The sequence below is a fragment of the Neoarius graeffei genome, chromosome 25, assembly GCF_027579695.1.
Source record: "Neoarius graeffei isolate fNeoGra1 chromosome 25, fNeoGra1.pri, whole genome shotgun sequence".
Taxonomy (NCBI): domain Eukaryota; kingdom Metazoa; phylum Chordata; class Actinopteri; order Siluriformes; family Ariidae; genus Neoarius; species Neoarius graeffei.
This window is the reverse complement of record NC_083593.1, coordinates 11,648,271-11,664,765: the sequence shown is the minus strand read 5'-3', so window position 1 is coordinate 11,664,765 and position 16,495 is coordinate 11,648,271. Positions and strand designations below refer to the sequence as shown.

General features: G+C 40.6%; 1 protein-coding gene across 6 annotated transcripts in view; it reads right to left on the bottom strand.

The window, feature by feature from the left end:
* Nucleotides 1-16,495, bottom strand: part of LOC132873314 (membrane-associated phosphatidylinositol transfer protein 2) — a 78,424-nt gene that overhangs the window by 24,113 nt on the left and 37,816 nt on the right. For all 6 annotated transcript variants that reach the window (XM_060908715.1, XM_060908713.1, XM_060908718.1 and 3 more), the window contains 3 exons: nt 3,428-3,642; nt 2,699-2,820; nt 972-1,205 (listed from right to left, as the gene is read on the bottom strand). In XM_060908715.1, the coding sequence (XP_060764698.1) occupies nt 972-1,205; nt 2,699-2,820; nt 3,428-3,642 (571 nt within the window). The remainder of the gene's footprint in view (nt 1-971; nt 1,206-2,698; nt 2,821-3,427; nt 3,643-16,495) is intronic.

The window sequence follows — 16,495 nt, the reverse complement described above, 5'->3', positions numbered from 1 at the left end:
CGTAGTTGACAAAAATGCTGTCAGAAATAAAAGGGGAAAAAACCCCAAAAAAAAAAAACCAGTGAAGCTGCCTCCTCTTGTGATTGGCTCAAGCACTTGCTTACAGAATGTGTGGAGGAGGCGCGAGCACCTAGCACAAATAATTCAAAACACACGCTTTACCCTTATGTAATGAGCATAAACCTCAACATTTATTATAATCACTAGTGCTCATTTTATGGTTGCTAAACAGCAAAATTCAATTTCATGATTTTTCCTGATTCAAGATATCATACATACGGATAGAACAGATAATATATCCATAATTATGATAGTTCAAATCCACCAATCTGCGCAGTGGATCCGAAAAGCAAAACACAAACTGTTTTCTCTCTAAACTCCACTAGAATATGTACTGGCCAGACACTAGCAGTACTGAATCATACGTGGGTGGGAAAATGAGGAATGTCAAAGGGCTCCTGATAAATTAACGGTGATGGAAGTCAATAAACACAAAGATATCGAAGTAATGAAAATGATTAAAGCTCAGGCAGCAGCCCATGAGAAGGAAATTAATCCTGCCTTGATGTTGTCTGAGGAAAGTATATGGCTCTCATTCCCTGTCTCGGCCTCCATTTCTCTTATGTCTCTCTCCCTCGTTCTTTATGTCCTCATTTGCAGTGGAGTGGCACTGCATCAATCTACTTTTCATTAAGAGCAGGTTAATGATTAAGGCAACAGAGTCAGGGCTGTCCCAATAACACTATCTTCCTTCGCGGAGCGCTTCACAGCTGCTGCCCACCCACTTGTCTAGATAACATGACTTACCCAAGCTAAAAAACACACACGCTTGTATCACAGCACATGCAATTGAAATCAGAGCAGCTGGGCTACTGAAGAAATATTAGTTGAGCAAACGTCCTCCCCCACAACTCTCACAGAGTAAGTATTCTAAGGATTCCCTGTGGAAATTTCCAGAAGATTGTACGCACCCACATCGTGAATGAAGCGCTCGATCTTGGACTGCATGCCCCAGTAACGGAACTCCACTTTGCACAGCTTGTAGGCGCACATGACAGGCATCTTGCCTGGGTTATGGCTAATCTCCTGGATCCAGCTGTCTGACAGAGGGCCTCGCTGAGTCTTCACCGACTTGTACAGCTTGGGATCCTCCTCAGCCAAGTACTCATGAGGTGCAATGACATCTTTCACAATGTCTATAGGGTCTGGGAAAGGGAACATATTTGGTCATTGCACCGGCATGTTACACAAAGTCTGATCTCAAACATAGTTCTCCTTCAAGTACAACCAAAAAACACACAACTTGAGCATTGTAACTTGCTTTGGACCGCGTAACATTATTTGCATTTCATACCACGGCATTATTTGGTCAGAAGGTGTTGATTAACTTTCTCGAACAGCAGCACTGACTGTAGTTCTGGCTATAATTCAAATGTCAGCACTTACTAAAAATAAAAGCACTTGTTTTAATACGTTATTGTTTCTATAGTAACAGCTCATTCACAGGGCCTTGTATGGCAGACAAGCAATATAACCTTAGGCTAACATAACTATTTTTGTGTTATTTTACAGAGAAAACAATATATACTTGTTGATATGCTGAGGTTTTGTGTCATGAGACAGCTGTTGGAACATGGACACAACATTAAACATTACTTTAAATGGTCAAAAAGCACAAGTTAATTAATAAACAAAAAATTTCAGTCGTTAGGAAATTGCTGTGGTATGCATGTATGTATAAATAAATAAATAACTTCAGGATGTGCTGTTGTAGGAATATAATAGTATTTTCCAGTTACAACATGGCCCATTTTTTTTTAATTCCTTACTTGTTTCTTATTACTGCATACAAACAAAGAGTAAAACAATTCATTCTAAGATGAAGAAACATGGCCCAGTTTTGCTTCACTTTTCATTTATGATTAAATCCCATGAAAGGCTTACTCCTTCCTGCACACCTTATACAGTAAAACCCCTCAAAAAATCTTCTCCAAGTCCTGCTGTATTAAATCACTCCCACCCCATATCTCTCGCCCCTTGTTTTATTGCTCCCGCTTGCCAGAGCAGGAAAGAGCCTTCTGCTGGTGCATCAGAGTTGGCAGACGGCCACTAGGTGTCCCCTCTGCACAGTTTGGCTTCAGACATAGTTATGCAACAAGCACAGGGCGCTTCCCCCTGCAGAGGCTACGCCTGCAGTCTGCCTACGTCTTAGCTTGAGCCTTCAGCACCTTTTCCCACAATGCATCTGAGCCCAGGCGTTGAGCAAGCACTGTGTGTGGAGGCACGGGGGATTTTAACTGAAAACGTGTTCGACATTGTAAACACTGGTGCATGACAGAAGAGCAATCCATCAATCCACGCGGGAGAATGAGCGGGAAACGACACACGAATGCATTACGTAACAAGGTTGAGAAGGATGGATGCACTTTCGTCTTCCTTTCTACAAGTGCTCGACTCGAGCTTTGCATTTGGATCATTCGCAGCGTATACTCAGGCAAACACTCGTGCCTGTGTACATTCATCATGCATATCTAATACATACAGCTTGTTTGTTGCATACATAACTTACACTGTGCACTTGAGTAACTGGCACAAATATATACAATGGATATATACACAGTACAGGTGTAGAAAATCAAAATCAGTGTATGGCTGCGTCATGGAAAATGTAAAAATAACCACCAGAAACAGTCCTTACCGATATCCCGCAGCCTTTTCTCCGCTGCAGACAAATTGAAGACGTTGTTCTGGTTCCCTGTATCGGGCTTATAATACGTCTCAATGTCGATAGAGAACTTCTCCACAAAAGGGCATGTGTAACTGAAAGACAAGCACCAAATGACTTAACACCTCAAGCAAGAACATTTAACAACAATCATGCATCCAGGGGAATATTTTTTTTTCCTGTTTCAGACTTGGATTTGTTCTTGCATTAGTCCTTTTTGATCCTGCTGAATGATCCTGGGCCAATAATCAGCCATATGTTGGAATGTATTACACCTGGTGAATTCTCGATTCTGATCTGTCACAAGGTGATGATTCATTTTCTATAACACCAGCCCTGATAGTCATATCAGAGGTATCACAGGTTTATATTAAGGTGCTTGGTGTAATACGTTACTGTTTCTATAGTAACAACTTGCATGTGGACTTGTAAGGCTGACGCGACAAGTAAACAGACTAAAAACGTGTAATAGCAGAATCCAACAAGGGCTTGAAGACTTGAAGGAGGTGTTGCATCTTTAACCACCAACTCAATATGAATATGTCATGTTGGATATGTAAATTATTAGCGGATGACTTCATTCATTATCTATATCACTTATCCATTGCTTATGCTGCTTAATGAGAAAGGACCCAGTAATACATGTACTACTAATGACTGATAGGTACAACACCAAACATTTTATCAAGATGTTACCCTCACCGGGTGCGAGTGTAAGGGTAGGCGTTCCAGGACTCCTCCTCCACCCGTAGAGCTGCTTTGGGCAGGATGGAACGGAACCAGCTGGGGATGTGCTGACCAATGTGGTACACTTTGTGGGTGTACTGTCCCGAGCCACCGGGCCCGTCCGTGTAGGGTCGATTCTCCAGGATCTCCACACCACTGCCCTCGCCCTCGCTCTCCTCTCGGCTCTTTTTCTGCAAGCAAACATGATAGGTTATTCAATTCATATATAAACCAACAGAAGTATCATATGAATAGGGAAGTGGTAGGTTTTCACAGTATGATAACCAAGTCTAAAAATATCATACTTGCACAGAGTGTCTTCATTTCTGTCGCACTAAAAATTGTGTGTGCTACATACATTGCGCTTTAATACAAACTCAGTGTACGTTAAATGCTTGTTTACGAGGCATGGCTGCGAAAGCTACACATCATCATTAGTAGGTCATATGACCATATGATGTGTGTAAGCTGGACCTCAGTCAGAAACTCGGTAACTTGCCGAAAACCTCTGGAAGCACCACTTTTCTGACAAGGCCTTTTAAACACACATTTTATATATATATATATATATATATATATATATATATATATATATATATATATATATATAAAAACACACATACACTATATAATAGCTGATTTCATTTTCATTTTGGGGGGACACGAGAGAAGAGTTGGTGCATTCCATTTGAACTGGACAATTGGAATTTCCAAGTTCCCAGTTGGAAATTTCAACTGGAACGTCCCCTGAAGTTGGATCTTATCCTGGTCAGCAAGTCTGTCTTATTTTTATCTCATTAAATCCATCTTCCATCTGTGGACATGTTGCAACAGTGTTTATATGCGCAAACTACCACGTAATACATTATCACCAACTGGTAGTGCTAACAATGGCCAACCTAATATACAAAACACAACAAAGGTTTTCCTGCAGGGGTCCAGCTTGGTTTTCTGACTTGTGCTGGAATGCGGTCAAGTTGAGTGAGGTCATTCCCACCTCCAACTTCTGAGGTAAACGGAATGCAGGAAGTGTCTTTTCCCACAGGATATGAAATCACATCACCCGAAATAAAACTACTCCAATCTGAATAGCACTTAAACACATTTTTAAGAATGATTTTTCAAGAAAATCATGTTATTATAAACTGATAGAGAGTGGCTGTGAAGAAAGGTGGTGCACTGAGGCAGGAAAAAAGAAGAAAAAAAAAACTGGAAATGCATTTTAATCAGAATTTTTGGAAAAATTCAGTCATACACAGTAACTGACTATGAAGCTGTGATACTGTAATAAATTGTACCAAATCAACATGTTGTGGGGCAGCAGTAGGTTAAGGAATAGGCCTCAGGGAAGAAGCCGTTCCAGAATCTGGCAGTACCAGCTCAAATACTCTGAACGTTCTGTTGCTGGAGGTTATCCAAAATGCTCCAGGGCTTTGCAGATGCAGCCTATACACCGTATGGCTGTGTGTTTTGAGATACTGCACATCCTATACCTAGAGATGTGAACAAATTTGTTAGTACCCTTACAACTCGTTGAAACAATGCTTTATTCCTGCTGAAAAGTAATGAAATTAAAAGCAATTTTCTCATGTATACTTGCATGCCTTTGGTATGTCAGAGTAAAGCAAAAAAAAAAAAGTGTGCGAAAAGAAATGATTTATTGTTTATTTTAAAAAGATATTCTAAAATAGTCTGGACAGATTTGTTGCTACCCCTAGAAAAAAAATATAAAGTCATTGGATAATAGTGATATTTCAAGCTGTTTACCCTTAATTAGTATCAAAGGTGTCTTCAATCTTATCAGTCTATTTAAATGGAGAAAAAAGTTGTCACTCTGCCGTTTGGTATCGTCGTTTGCACCACACTGAACATGAACCAGAGAAAGTAAAGGAGAGCATTGTTTGAGGAGATCAGAAGGAAAATTACAGATGAGCATGTTAAAGGCAAAGGCTATAAAACCATCTCCAAGCACCTTGATGTTCCTGTGACTACAGTTACAAATATTATTAAGAAGTTTATGTTCCATGTAGAGGTCTGCGCGGGTCGGATTTTTCAGTCCCGCTCCCGCTCGCGCCCGCATTGTGCAGTCCCACTCCCGCAAAGAATTATGATTTTCAGTCCCGCTCCCGCCTGCCATATTTTGTCCCGCTCCCGCCCGCAAATCCCGCATGATGCAGATGTTCGCGTTATTTCTCAGGAAAGTTCTTGTCTTGACACAGCGTGATGGTGCCCCGCCCCCTACTTTGAGTGGATTTGAGCATAAATATCTACAGCTCACGTTTGTTATTATTTACCTTGTTTCTGAATTCAGCATGTAGTGTCTCTAATAATAATAATTAGTGCTGTCAAGCGATTAAAATATTTAATCGTGAATCGCACATTTTTGTCACATGAGAAACCATTGTAATTCTCTGATCAGCATAAAAAAGTGAATGGGCTTGCTTTGTACCAATGGTGTTTTTTTTTTTATTGCAAAGCAGAGCTAGTAAGAGAAGTGAATTGATTTACTGCTTGAGTTAGTCTACAACTCTAATCAGAGAGACAGGTTACACAGTGACGGTAGGCTTGACTCAATGCTATCCCAGAAATCCTTCCTGTAATATGCAAATTTGGCCGCCTCTGATTGGACAGCCAAATTTGCATACTACAGGAAAGATTTCTGGGATAGCATTGAGTCAAGCCTACCGTCACTGTGTAACCTGTCTCTCTGATTAGAGTTGTAGACTAACTCAAGCAGTAAATCACTTCACTCATGGTTCTCTTGCTAGCTGGGTGTGAACTGCGAGTCATTAGAGTGGTCAAAGGATTTCCCGTTAGGGTGATCAATGGCAAATTTAAGATGCCATTCCTCACTCAATCTGGCAATCTGACACTCTCTGCAAATTTAGGCATCTTAAAATGTTTTTATTAATGCCAAATAAAATATCCAGCACAAATTATATATGATAGACATAAATTAATAATTTATAAATTTTATTTCAAACACGTTTTTAGTTAGCGGGATTGCAGCTTGTCACCGCTCCCGCCCGCGCCGCATATGTGCACTCCCGCCCACGCGTGCATATGTGCACTTCCGGTCCCGCCCGCAATGAGCTTTCAAAATTTGTCCCGCGCCGCACTGCTTTGCGGCGGGTCCCACGAGTCCCGCGGGAGTGCAGGGCTCTAGTTCCATGGGATTGTAGCCAACCTTCCTGGACGTGACTGCAAGAGGGAAGAGGAAAAAAAATTTTTTTTTGGACCATGGCTTGAAAAGGATAGTGCCAATGGTAGAAAAGGAGCCAAGGACAACTTCCATGGAGATAAAAGTTGAACTCCAAGGTCAAGGTACATCAGTGTCAATTGCGCCATCCGTCACTTTTTGAGCGACAGTGGGCTCAATGGAAGGACTCCACTGTTGAAAGAAAAACTTAAAAAGGTCAGAATGGTATTTACTGAAATGCATATTGACAAGCCATAATGCTTCTGGAAGCATGTACTTTGGACAGATGAGACAAAACTCAAGCTTATCAGCAAGTCACGTCAGCTCTATGTCCACAGAAGAAACTAGATAGAACTCGACGCCAATGGCATCGATGGGGATGCCTCCGCCTGGTAGGCTACACGCCTTATTAAGTTGTGATTTGGGGATGGACATTTGACCTCACAGTAACCTTCTAACCTCAAAATCTAATCAGTTAATGTTTGTCCCCAAATGCACAAATGGTGAAAGTTTGGTGAAATTCCTTTCATTTGCCTTGGAGATATTGTGTTCACAAGGTTTTCGGACAGACATTTGACCTCACAGTGACCTTGACCTTAGACCTTTTGATCTCAAAATCTAATCATTTCATCTTTGTCCCAAAGTGCACAAATGGTGAAAGTTTGGTGAAATTCCTTTCATTAGTCTTTGAGATATGGTGTTCACAAGGTTTGGGGATGGACATTTGACCTCACAGTGACCTTGACCTTAGACCTTTTAACCTCAAAATCTAATTAGTTCATGTTTGTCCCAAAGCACACAAATGGTGAAAGTTTGGTGAAATTCCTTTCATTAGCCTTTGAGATATCATGTTCACAAGGTTTCGGGACGGACGCACACACGCACGCACAACCCAAAAACATAATGCCTCCTGCACCTTAAGGTGGCAGAGGCATAAAAATGAAGCTTTCAAAGAAAAGAACGCCATACCTACTGTGAAACATGGAGGAAGCTTGATTATGATTTAGGGCTGCTTTGCTGTGTCTGGCAAATCTGTGCAGGGCACAATGAAATCTCAAAGACTGTCAAGGCAATCTGGAGCGAAACGTGCTACCCATTGTCAAAGCTCTGTCTCAGTCGCAGGTCATGGGTCCTCCAACAGGATAAAGACCCAAAACACACAGCTAAAAGCACCCAAGAATGGCAAAGAACAAAAACACTGGACTATTCTGAAGTGGCCGTCTACGAACCCTGATCTGAATCCTATCGAACATCTCTGGAAAGAGCTGAAGCATGCAGTGTGGAGAAGGCACTCTTCAAACGTGAGACAGCTGGAGCAATTTGCTCAGGAAGAGTGGGCCAAACTACCTGTTGGCAGATGCAGAAGTCTCACTGAGAGCTACATAGATCGCATGTTAGCAGTGATTGCTGCTAAAGGTTGTGCAACAAAATATTACATTAAGGGTACCATCATTTCTGTCCATGCCATTTTCATTTGTTTTGTCATCCAAAATATTCAGCTGAATCAAAAATCAAAAGCAAAGTCTGATTTGCGTTAAACATGGAATAAACAAACAATGATGGATGCCATGGATGTCAGTTTCAAGTTATTTCAGAGATAGTTGTGGTTGGGTTTTTTTTGTGGAAGGGTACCAACAAATTTGTCCATGTTTGTATAGATGATGCAGCTGCAAAAGATGCTGCTTACTGTCCTACTGGACATTATCATAAGGGTGGGAGGAGGAAGGTTTACACCCCACAGGAAATTAAGACACTGCTGGGTTGTTTTTTTCTTTTTGGCTAAAGCAATATAACGTGTCCTTATGAAGCCAGCGGTTGACTTTTTGCGTACACGTTGTTGTTTTGGCATCAGTCTTACAAGCCTCTTCACCTTCACTCGGTATGCCGATTCCTCATTATTGCTGATGAAGTATCACCAGAGGACATGATGTGGATGTGCTTCTAGCAGTCCAGTCGTGAGGCGGCGATCCGTGTACAAAGAGACACAGTCTCTGTGGTGACAACTGCGTTCGATACTGAACTGAAGTAACAGCTTTCACACACATTGTCGTTTTGTCTAAGAAGATCAGGGCCAGGTGAAGGACAGTCGATATGGCATTATCTGGAGTGTGTGGTTGTGGCCCTGAATGTTACTCATAAACTACTTTGTAAAGCACATCTTGATGATTGGTACAAGAATGCTACAAGAAACACTGCAATTAAAACGTTAACCAGTTGGTAGCCAAAGCAGTCCTGTTACCATTCCAAAGCTTCATGGTAGTAAGGTTGATATGGCATCATGGTTAGTCATGGAGTATGATCAGAAAAATTACCTTACTGTTGACTATTTTAAAATGCATTTCTGTCTTTACGTATTTTTTTTTTATTCTATTGTGACCTGTAGTTAAAAGGAGTTTTCATGCTTCTTCTTCAGCATAAAAGACACTCCACCAGGAGGCACTTTTTTCTATTAAAAACCAAAACAAACCAAGCCATGTTTAAAACACTATCAAATATAAATGATGTTTAAAATGACTTGTCAGAAAAGCAGTAGGGGTTTTGAGCTCGTAAGACAGGAAGCTTTTTGCAGCTCTGGCCCATTCTTCTTGGCAAAAGATGCAAATTCCCCAAATGTTACGAGGGGATGAACTTGCAATAGGGTCAGTCCATATGAAACCACCAGAGGCCTCCCAACTGACCATTTCCAATTTGCTTCATACTTTCACAAACTAAAATGTTATTATTCCTAGTAAACATCATACAAAATTTCAGCCTTATATCTTTTAGTTTTTGAGATATTGGGGCTTGACACTGATTTTACTGTAAAAATGAGTGGTACAGAAAAAGATGCCAAGTTCAACAAGTCATTATTTTTGAACTATTCATGCTGGATGCATGAAATTTTCAGGAGTTGTTCTTAGATACTAGATGTCCTTAACTATTATAAAAGAAGATCCACAGTTGCATATGTGTCAGTTTATAGCTTGCTGAAACCTGTAATAAATAAATAAATAAATAAATAAATAAATGTTGGTCATACAAACACAACATATTTACCAGGAACTGTATCTGCAAGAGAGACTGTTGATTTCACATAAGTTTGATTCATTACTTGTGGATGATTCCTTCTAATAATAGCTTTATATTAAAAATCTATATGAAATTTGTCAATTTCCAAGTTTTATGTATTACTTGGAGCATATATCACATGCCTTGAAACAGCATTTCCATCAAATACACAAAACATGGCGTATTTGATACCTTAATAAATATGCAGTGGCGCTTGAAAGTTTGTGAACCCTTTAGAATTTTCTATATTTCTGCATAAAAATATGACCTAAAACAACATCAGATTTTCACACAAGTCCTAAAAGTAGATAAAGAGAACCCAGTTAAGCAAATGAGAAAAAATAATAATACTTGGTCATTTATTTATTGAGGAAAATGATCCAATATTATATATCTGTGAGTGGCAAAAGTATGTGAACCTCTAGGATGAGCAGTTAATTTGAAGGTGAAATTAGAGTCAGGTGTTTTCAATCAATGGGATGACAATCAGGTGTGAGTGGGCACCCTGTTTTATTTAAAGAACAGGGATCTATCAAAGTCTGATCTTCACAACACATGTTTGTGGAAGTGTATCATGGCATGAACAAAGGAGATTTCTGAGGACCTCAGAAAAAGCATTGTTGATGCTCATCAGGCTGGAAGAGGTTACAAAACCATCTCTAAAGAGTTTGGACTCCACCAATCCACAGTCAGACAGATTGTGTACAAATGGAGGAAATTCAAGACCATTGTTACCCTCCCCAGGAGTGCTTAACCAACAAAGATCACTCCAAGAGCAAAGCGTGTAATAATTGGCGAGGTCACAAAGGACCCCAGGGTAACTTCTAAGCAGAAGGCTATTGGAAAAATGTTTTGTGGACGGATGAGACCAAAATAGAACTTTTTGGTTTAAATGAGAAGCGTTACGTTTGGAGAAAGGAAAACACTGCATTCCAGCATAACAGCCTTATCCCATCTGTGAAACATGGTGGTGGTAGTATCATGGTTTGGGCCTGTTTTGCTGCATCTGGGCCAGGATGGCTTGCTATCACTGATGGAACAATGAATTCTGAATTATACCAGTAAATTTTAAAGGAAAATGTCAGGACATCTGTCCATGAACTGAATCTCAAGAGAAGGTGGGTCATGCAGCAAGACAACGACCCTAAGCACACAGATCGTTCTACCAAAGAATGGTTAAAGAAGAATAAAGTTAATGTTTTGGAATGGCCAAGTCAAAGTCCTGACCTTAATCCAATGGAAATGTTGTGGAAGGACCTGAAATGAGCAGTTCATATGAGGAAACCCACCAACATCCCAGAGTTGAAGCTGTTCTGTACTGAGGAATGGGCTAAAATTCCTCCAAGCTGGTGTACAGGACTGATCAACAGTTACCGGAAACGTTTAGTTGCAGTTATTGCTGCACAAGGGGGTCACACCAGATACTGAAAGCAAAGGTTCACATACTTTTGCCACTCACAGATAATGTAATATTGGATCATTTTCCTTAAGAAATAAATGACCAAGTTGAATATTTTTGTTTCATTTGTTTAACTGGGTTCTCTTTATCTACTTTTAGGACTTATGTGAAAATCTGATGTTTCAGGTCATATTTATGCAGAAATATAGAAAATTCTAAAAAAGGTTCACAAACTTTCAAGCACCACTGTGGTTTGGTTCAAGATACCAACTTTATATTTTCTGAATATATTAATGAAGACGTGCTCTTTCCAGGGGTATAATTCTTTATGGTAAACCTTGTCATACATGAGCAACAAGCATTTGAAATATAGGCATGAAATTATTTTTTTCTTCATTTTTAATGCCTCATAAATCTGAATTTTTTTTTTTAGAAAAATACTTAGGTCACCAAAATAGCACCATGAGAAATAAATACCAAAATTTGAAAGATCTGATACGCTTCAATGTGGAAATACAGAGGGCCAAAACTGCTCCAAAGCACAAACTAATTTTTTTTTTTTAATGTTTTCAGCAAGCTATAAAACTGACAAATATGCAACTATGGATCTTCTTTTATAGTAGTTAAAAGACATCTAGTACCTAAGAACAACTCCTGAAAAATTTATGCATCTAGCATGAATAGTTCAAAAGTAATGACCTGAACTGAGCATCTTTTTCGGTACCACTTGTTTTTACAGTAAAATCAGCATCACATCCCATTTTTAAAGCCCCAATATCTCAAAAACTAATAAACGTATAAGGCTGAAATTTTGTATGGGGTTTACTGGGAATAATAACAGTTTGTGAAAGTATGAAACAAATCAGAGATGGTCGGTCAGGAACATTTTCTGAAATCTGGTGATTTGAGGTGGATTTACCCAATAACAAAATCCATCAATATCAATTAAAGAGAAGCAAGTATCATCCATCAACTTTTATTTCCAAAGCAGTCCATTCACCCTACACACTAACTACAGAACCCTACTACGTTATCCCAAGTGTCATTGCAATCTCCATGGAATATTTTCACACGACCCTACTCTCAGGATTACATGGTACACTCCAATACCAATTCAGAATTGGTACAAAATTGCTACAAAAAGCCCTGTTCTAACATTTATTTCAACAGAAACCCAGTTCAGTACTAATGCCTGGCAACAAGTTTCCACGACAATTCTCTGAAATTAATTTTCATGCACTTCTAGAGCCAACAGAGTACTTTCTTTCCGTTTGTTGTAGTGACCTTTTTTTTTGTGTGCATTGATCATGAAGACTACTTTTTGGTTACACAACAAACCAAGCTAAGCACACGTCAAAAGTTATATCCTTAAAATAAAATGTGGCAAAGGGCTTTGCATGGCAGTGCAGTCTGTTTCCCCTGAAAGAAACCCACTGTGCTACAAAATACCAGCGCCTTCTGGTTTGAACAGGTTGTGTAGATCCTGCCACCCACAGTGCCCTCATAATAACCACCAAATAAATACAGAGAAAGGCAAGCTAATGGAACGAATTATGCAGACACAAGCTAGTTTAGAGCGGCACGGTGGTGTAGTGGTTAGCGCTGTTGCCTCACAGGCAAGAAAGTCTGGGTTCGAGCCCCGTGGCCGGCGAGGGCCTTTCTGTGTGGAGGAGTTTGCATGTTCTCCCCGTGTCCGCGTGGGTTTCCTCCGGGTGCTCCGGTTTCCCCCACAGTCCAAAGACATGCAGGTTAGGTTAACTGGTGACTCTAAATTGACCGTAGGTGTGAATGTGAGTGTGAATGGTTGTCTGTGTCTATGTGTCAGCCCTGTGATGACCTGGCGACTTGTCCAGGGTGTACCCCGCCTTTCGCCCGTAGTCAGCTGGGATAGGCTCCAGCTTGCCTGCGACCCTGTAGAAGGATAAAGCGGCTAGAGATAATGAGGATGAGAAGCTAGTTTAACACTTCAATATTAATTTCAAGAAAACCCTCATTGAATCGGCACCAAATGTTTCACATCCACTCCAAACAAACAACTATTGATCACTGGCTGTTTTTTTTCTAGCCCAGTCTTCTATTAAAGCTAGATGGCCTTTCGATTTCATAAAATTGGTGAAATTTAATTCCCTCTGAAAATGTGGTCATTGTGATATGTATATTTATTTCTGTAATATCTCAAAAAACAGGCCATTCTGTGGCTGGAAGTTATTTAATTTGAAGGGATTTCCGAGCAAATAATGTGCATGAAATTGCTTGCTTCGTGCAGTCAAGCAGACAGAGGAAGTCCGTGTGTGCATGCACAGGTTTACCACCCACTTCTTTTGGGTTTTACGGCAGCTGACATCCACAGTGTTGCATTACTGCCATCTACAGATTTACCTTGACCGTGCACTGACAGTTCCATCATTCTGTTGCTAAACGAACAGCTGATCACACAGAGGTGCTCGCTGACCACCGATATTTATTAGTTTGGTCCTGCATTTCCTTTCCTTCGCAACATAACGTTTTTTTCTTCTTGCTTTCCATTACTGTAGTCGGTCTTTCACGTTTCATTCACACACTCGCATCCTCCATTTTTCTCTCGTTTCAAACTTGTATCCCACAATGCCTTGCACAAACGGGGAAAGTCCACCGCATGATGCATGACGTAGTATCTTGAACTGGGTCATGCTGAAGCAGGAAAAAATAGTGGTGAATTTAGGGCCACGTGGCCCCAAATTCATTAATTGTTCTATTTAAAAAAATGATAATAATAAAATTGGAAGTCTGTGATTTGAATTCAGTAGCTTTCGGTCCACTAAACAAAAATAATTGGGTGTCACGGAAATTTTTTTTTTTTTACCTAAATTTGAAAAATCTGAAAGGCCGTCTACCTTTAAAACAAAGTTATTTTGACAGATGAAGGACAGGTTTGAAGACTGCCTCATGAACTACTCTGCATTACCGAAGTGTCACCTTGCAGGATAAAAACAGATGTCGCTCATTCCTGTTAAAGTTTTTGACAGGGAGTATCAGCAATTACTATGATGAAAACTTTTTTTTTTTGCAAACGTGGGTGCAGAGACCTAGGCATGGTTGGGTTAATGCTGGGATCAGATTTGTTTTGGCAATCATAAATTCTTGCTATGAATTCTTGCCGTGTTTTGGTTAGCACGTTGTCAACACTAAGTTTGACCCCCACCGATCATCTTTCACATCCTTGTGTGTCGTCGGGGAGGAAATTGTCAAGTCATGGCCATCAAGGAACATGGCGAGAAAATACAAAAACTTCCAACATGCTAGACTTTTTGTCAGGGTGTTGTGGGGCATCCAAGACGCCACATCACTGTTCTTCGGTTATGTCATGCTACAAGTCCTATGCTTCATTCCTGACTTTCATATCTGGGCTTGATGCTGGAAATTTGTTGGCCATGACAAATGTTGAATTTGTGCAGTCTGATCTAGACAGAAAACATTAAAATGGAAACAAGAGAAAATCTTAGAGTAATATTATGGATGCATCAAATACTCCTCTCATTATCTCTAGCCGCTTTATCCTTCTACAGGGTCGCAGGCAAGCTGGAGCCTATCCCAGCTGACTACGAGCGAAAGGCGGGGTACACCCTGGACAAGTCGCCAGGTCATCACAGGGCTGATACATAGACACACAACCATTCACACTCACATTCACACCTACGGTCAATTTAGAGTCACCAGTTAACCTAACCTGCATGTCTTTGGACTGTGGGGGAAACCGGAGCACCCGGAGGAAACCCACGCAGACACGGGGAGAACATGCAAACTCCTCCACACAGAAAGGCCCTCGCCGGCCACGGGGCTCGAACCCGGACCTTCTTGCTGTGAGGCAACAGTGCTAACCACTACACCACCGTGCCGCCCACATCAAATACTATTTTATAATAAGAGTACACGTTTTTTGGTACGTCGATACTCATACTGATGATTACCAATAAGCAAGCTGAATGAAGTGCTTTAGCTAGCTACATTAGTTACTCTGGTTCAAGAACAACAAGTTTTGGTTCACTGTGGAAAAGTGTTTCTGTACAACTCCACACTAAAGTACACTTCATGGTCTTCTTTAACTTGAAATCTCTTGTTGTCAAGTATTGATAGTGAGCGGCCAATAGTCAAAAATAACATATCGGGTAAAAGGCACCCTGTGCTCAGTGCTCGCAGAAGTGAACTGCTCTTGTGCTTCCCTGCTCCATCCTCACAAATACCATCCATGCTTTTTTTTTTTTTAAATGACCATGCTCACTCTACTCCACCATGCTCAGGTCGGACACTGTATTAAAGATATTGTTTAAATGCCATAAGATGTTTCATCAGGTTACTTTGATTGTAGGAATATCAGAGGAGGAGTGTTAATTATCAGCCAAAAAGAAGAAGATTTTAGGCCAAGCCTCTTACAAAGCCAGAACGTACGGCAAATAAACACTGGACACGGTCACAATGCGAGTTTGCTGTATGACTGATGTCTACACAACATGGACACTGTCCACCTGAATCTTTAAACAGGAATCAGCAGCGAGTGAGAGAGGGTCAGCATCTGGACGTTGTGGCAGGTGTAGCAGAAACAGAGACGGACAGACAGAGAGACGGATAGAGGGAGAGGCTGTGTTACTGTGTGCAGGTCTGCTATTGCTCTCCTTCAGTAGCACTTCATTATGGTGCTGACAGCGGAGATCAGGCCTGACACCCACTGTCCAGGCCATCATCAATCCCCCCCTACAGCAACCGTGGGAGAGCTGCTGTCTGTGCCCTTTGCGCGCACACACACACACTTTATCCATGTGTCTGGTCTATACTGTGAAGAGCACAGACTAGAGGCATCGAGTTTTTCACGCTGTGCACGTGCAATTTAAACAGAAACGGTAGTAAGCACGTAATATTCAAAAGATATTTTTAACACGTCACGATAATGCCAATGGAAATAGCTGAATGTTTACATGACACTGAATTTCCAAGTATGCCAAATATGATATCATTGCTCATTTTAGCTCTTAGCTGAAGAAATGATGTGCAACCCATCAACACACTCACATTTTCTAACTCCCGTTGGAGTGTGATGATTTAAATAAAATCTTATGCTTTTCTCAAATTTGAATGACACACAAACTTGTGTTCAAATATCAAACAAACCGTTATCCAAAATTGCCCGATTCTCCAGAAACTTCATGTACCAAACCAGATTTTATTTTCCCCCAAACCCTGACATTTGTTGTTGACATCCAAGATACATTACAGAAACAATTAAGGGAGGGGTGAGCAGAAAAGAACATGCACAAAAAAAAAAAAAAAAAATAGAAGAAACCAACTTGAACCTAATCTTGGAGGGGGGAAAAAACCTGCCAGAAGAAATCATTACTCTTTGCCAATATCAGTCAAGTTCAATTAG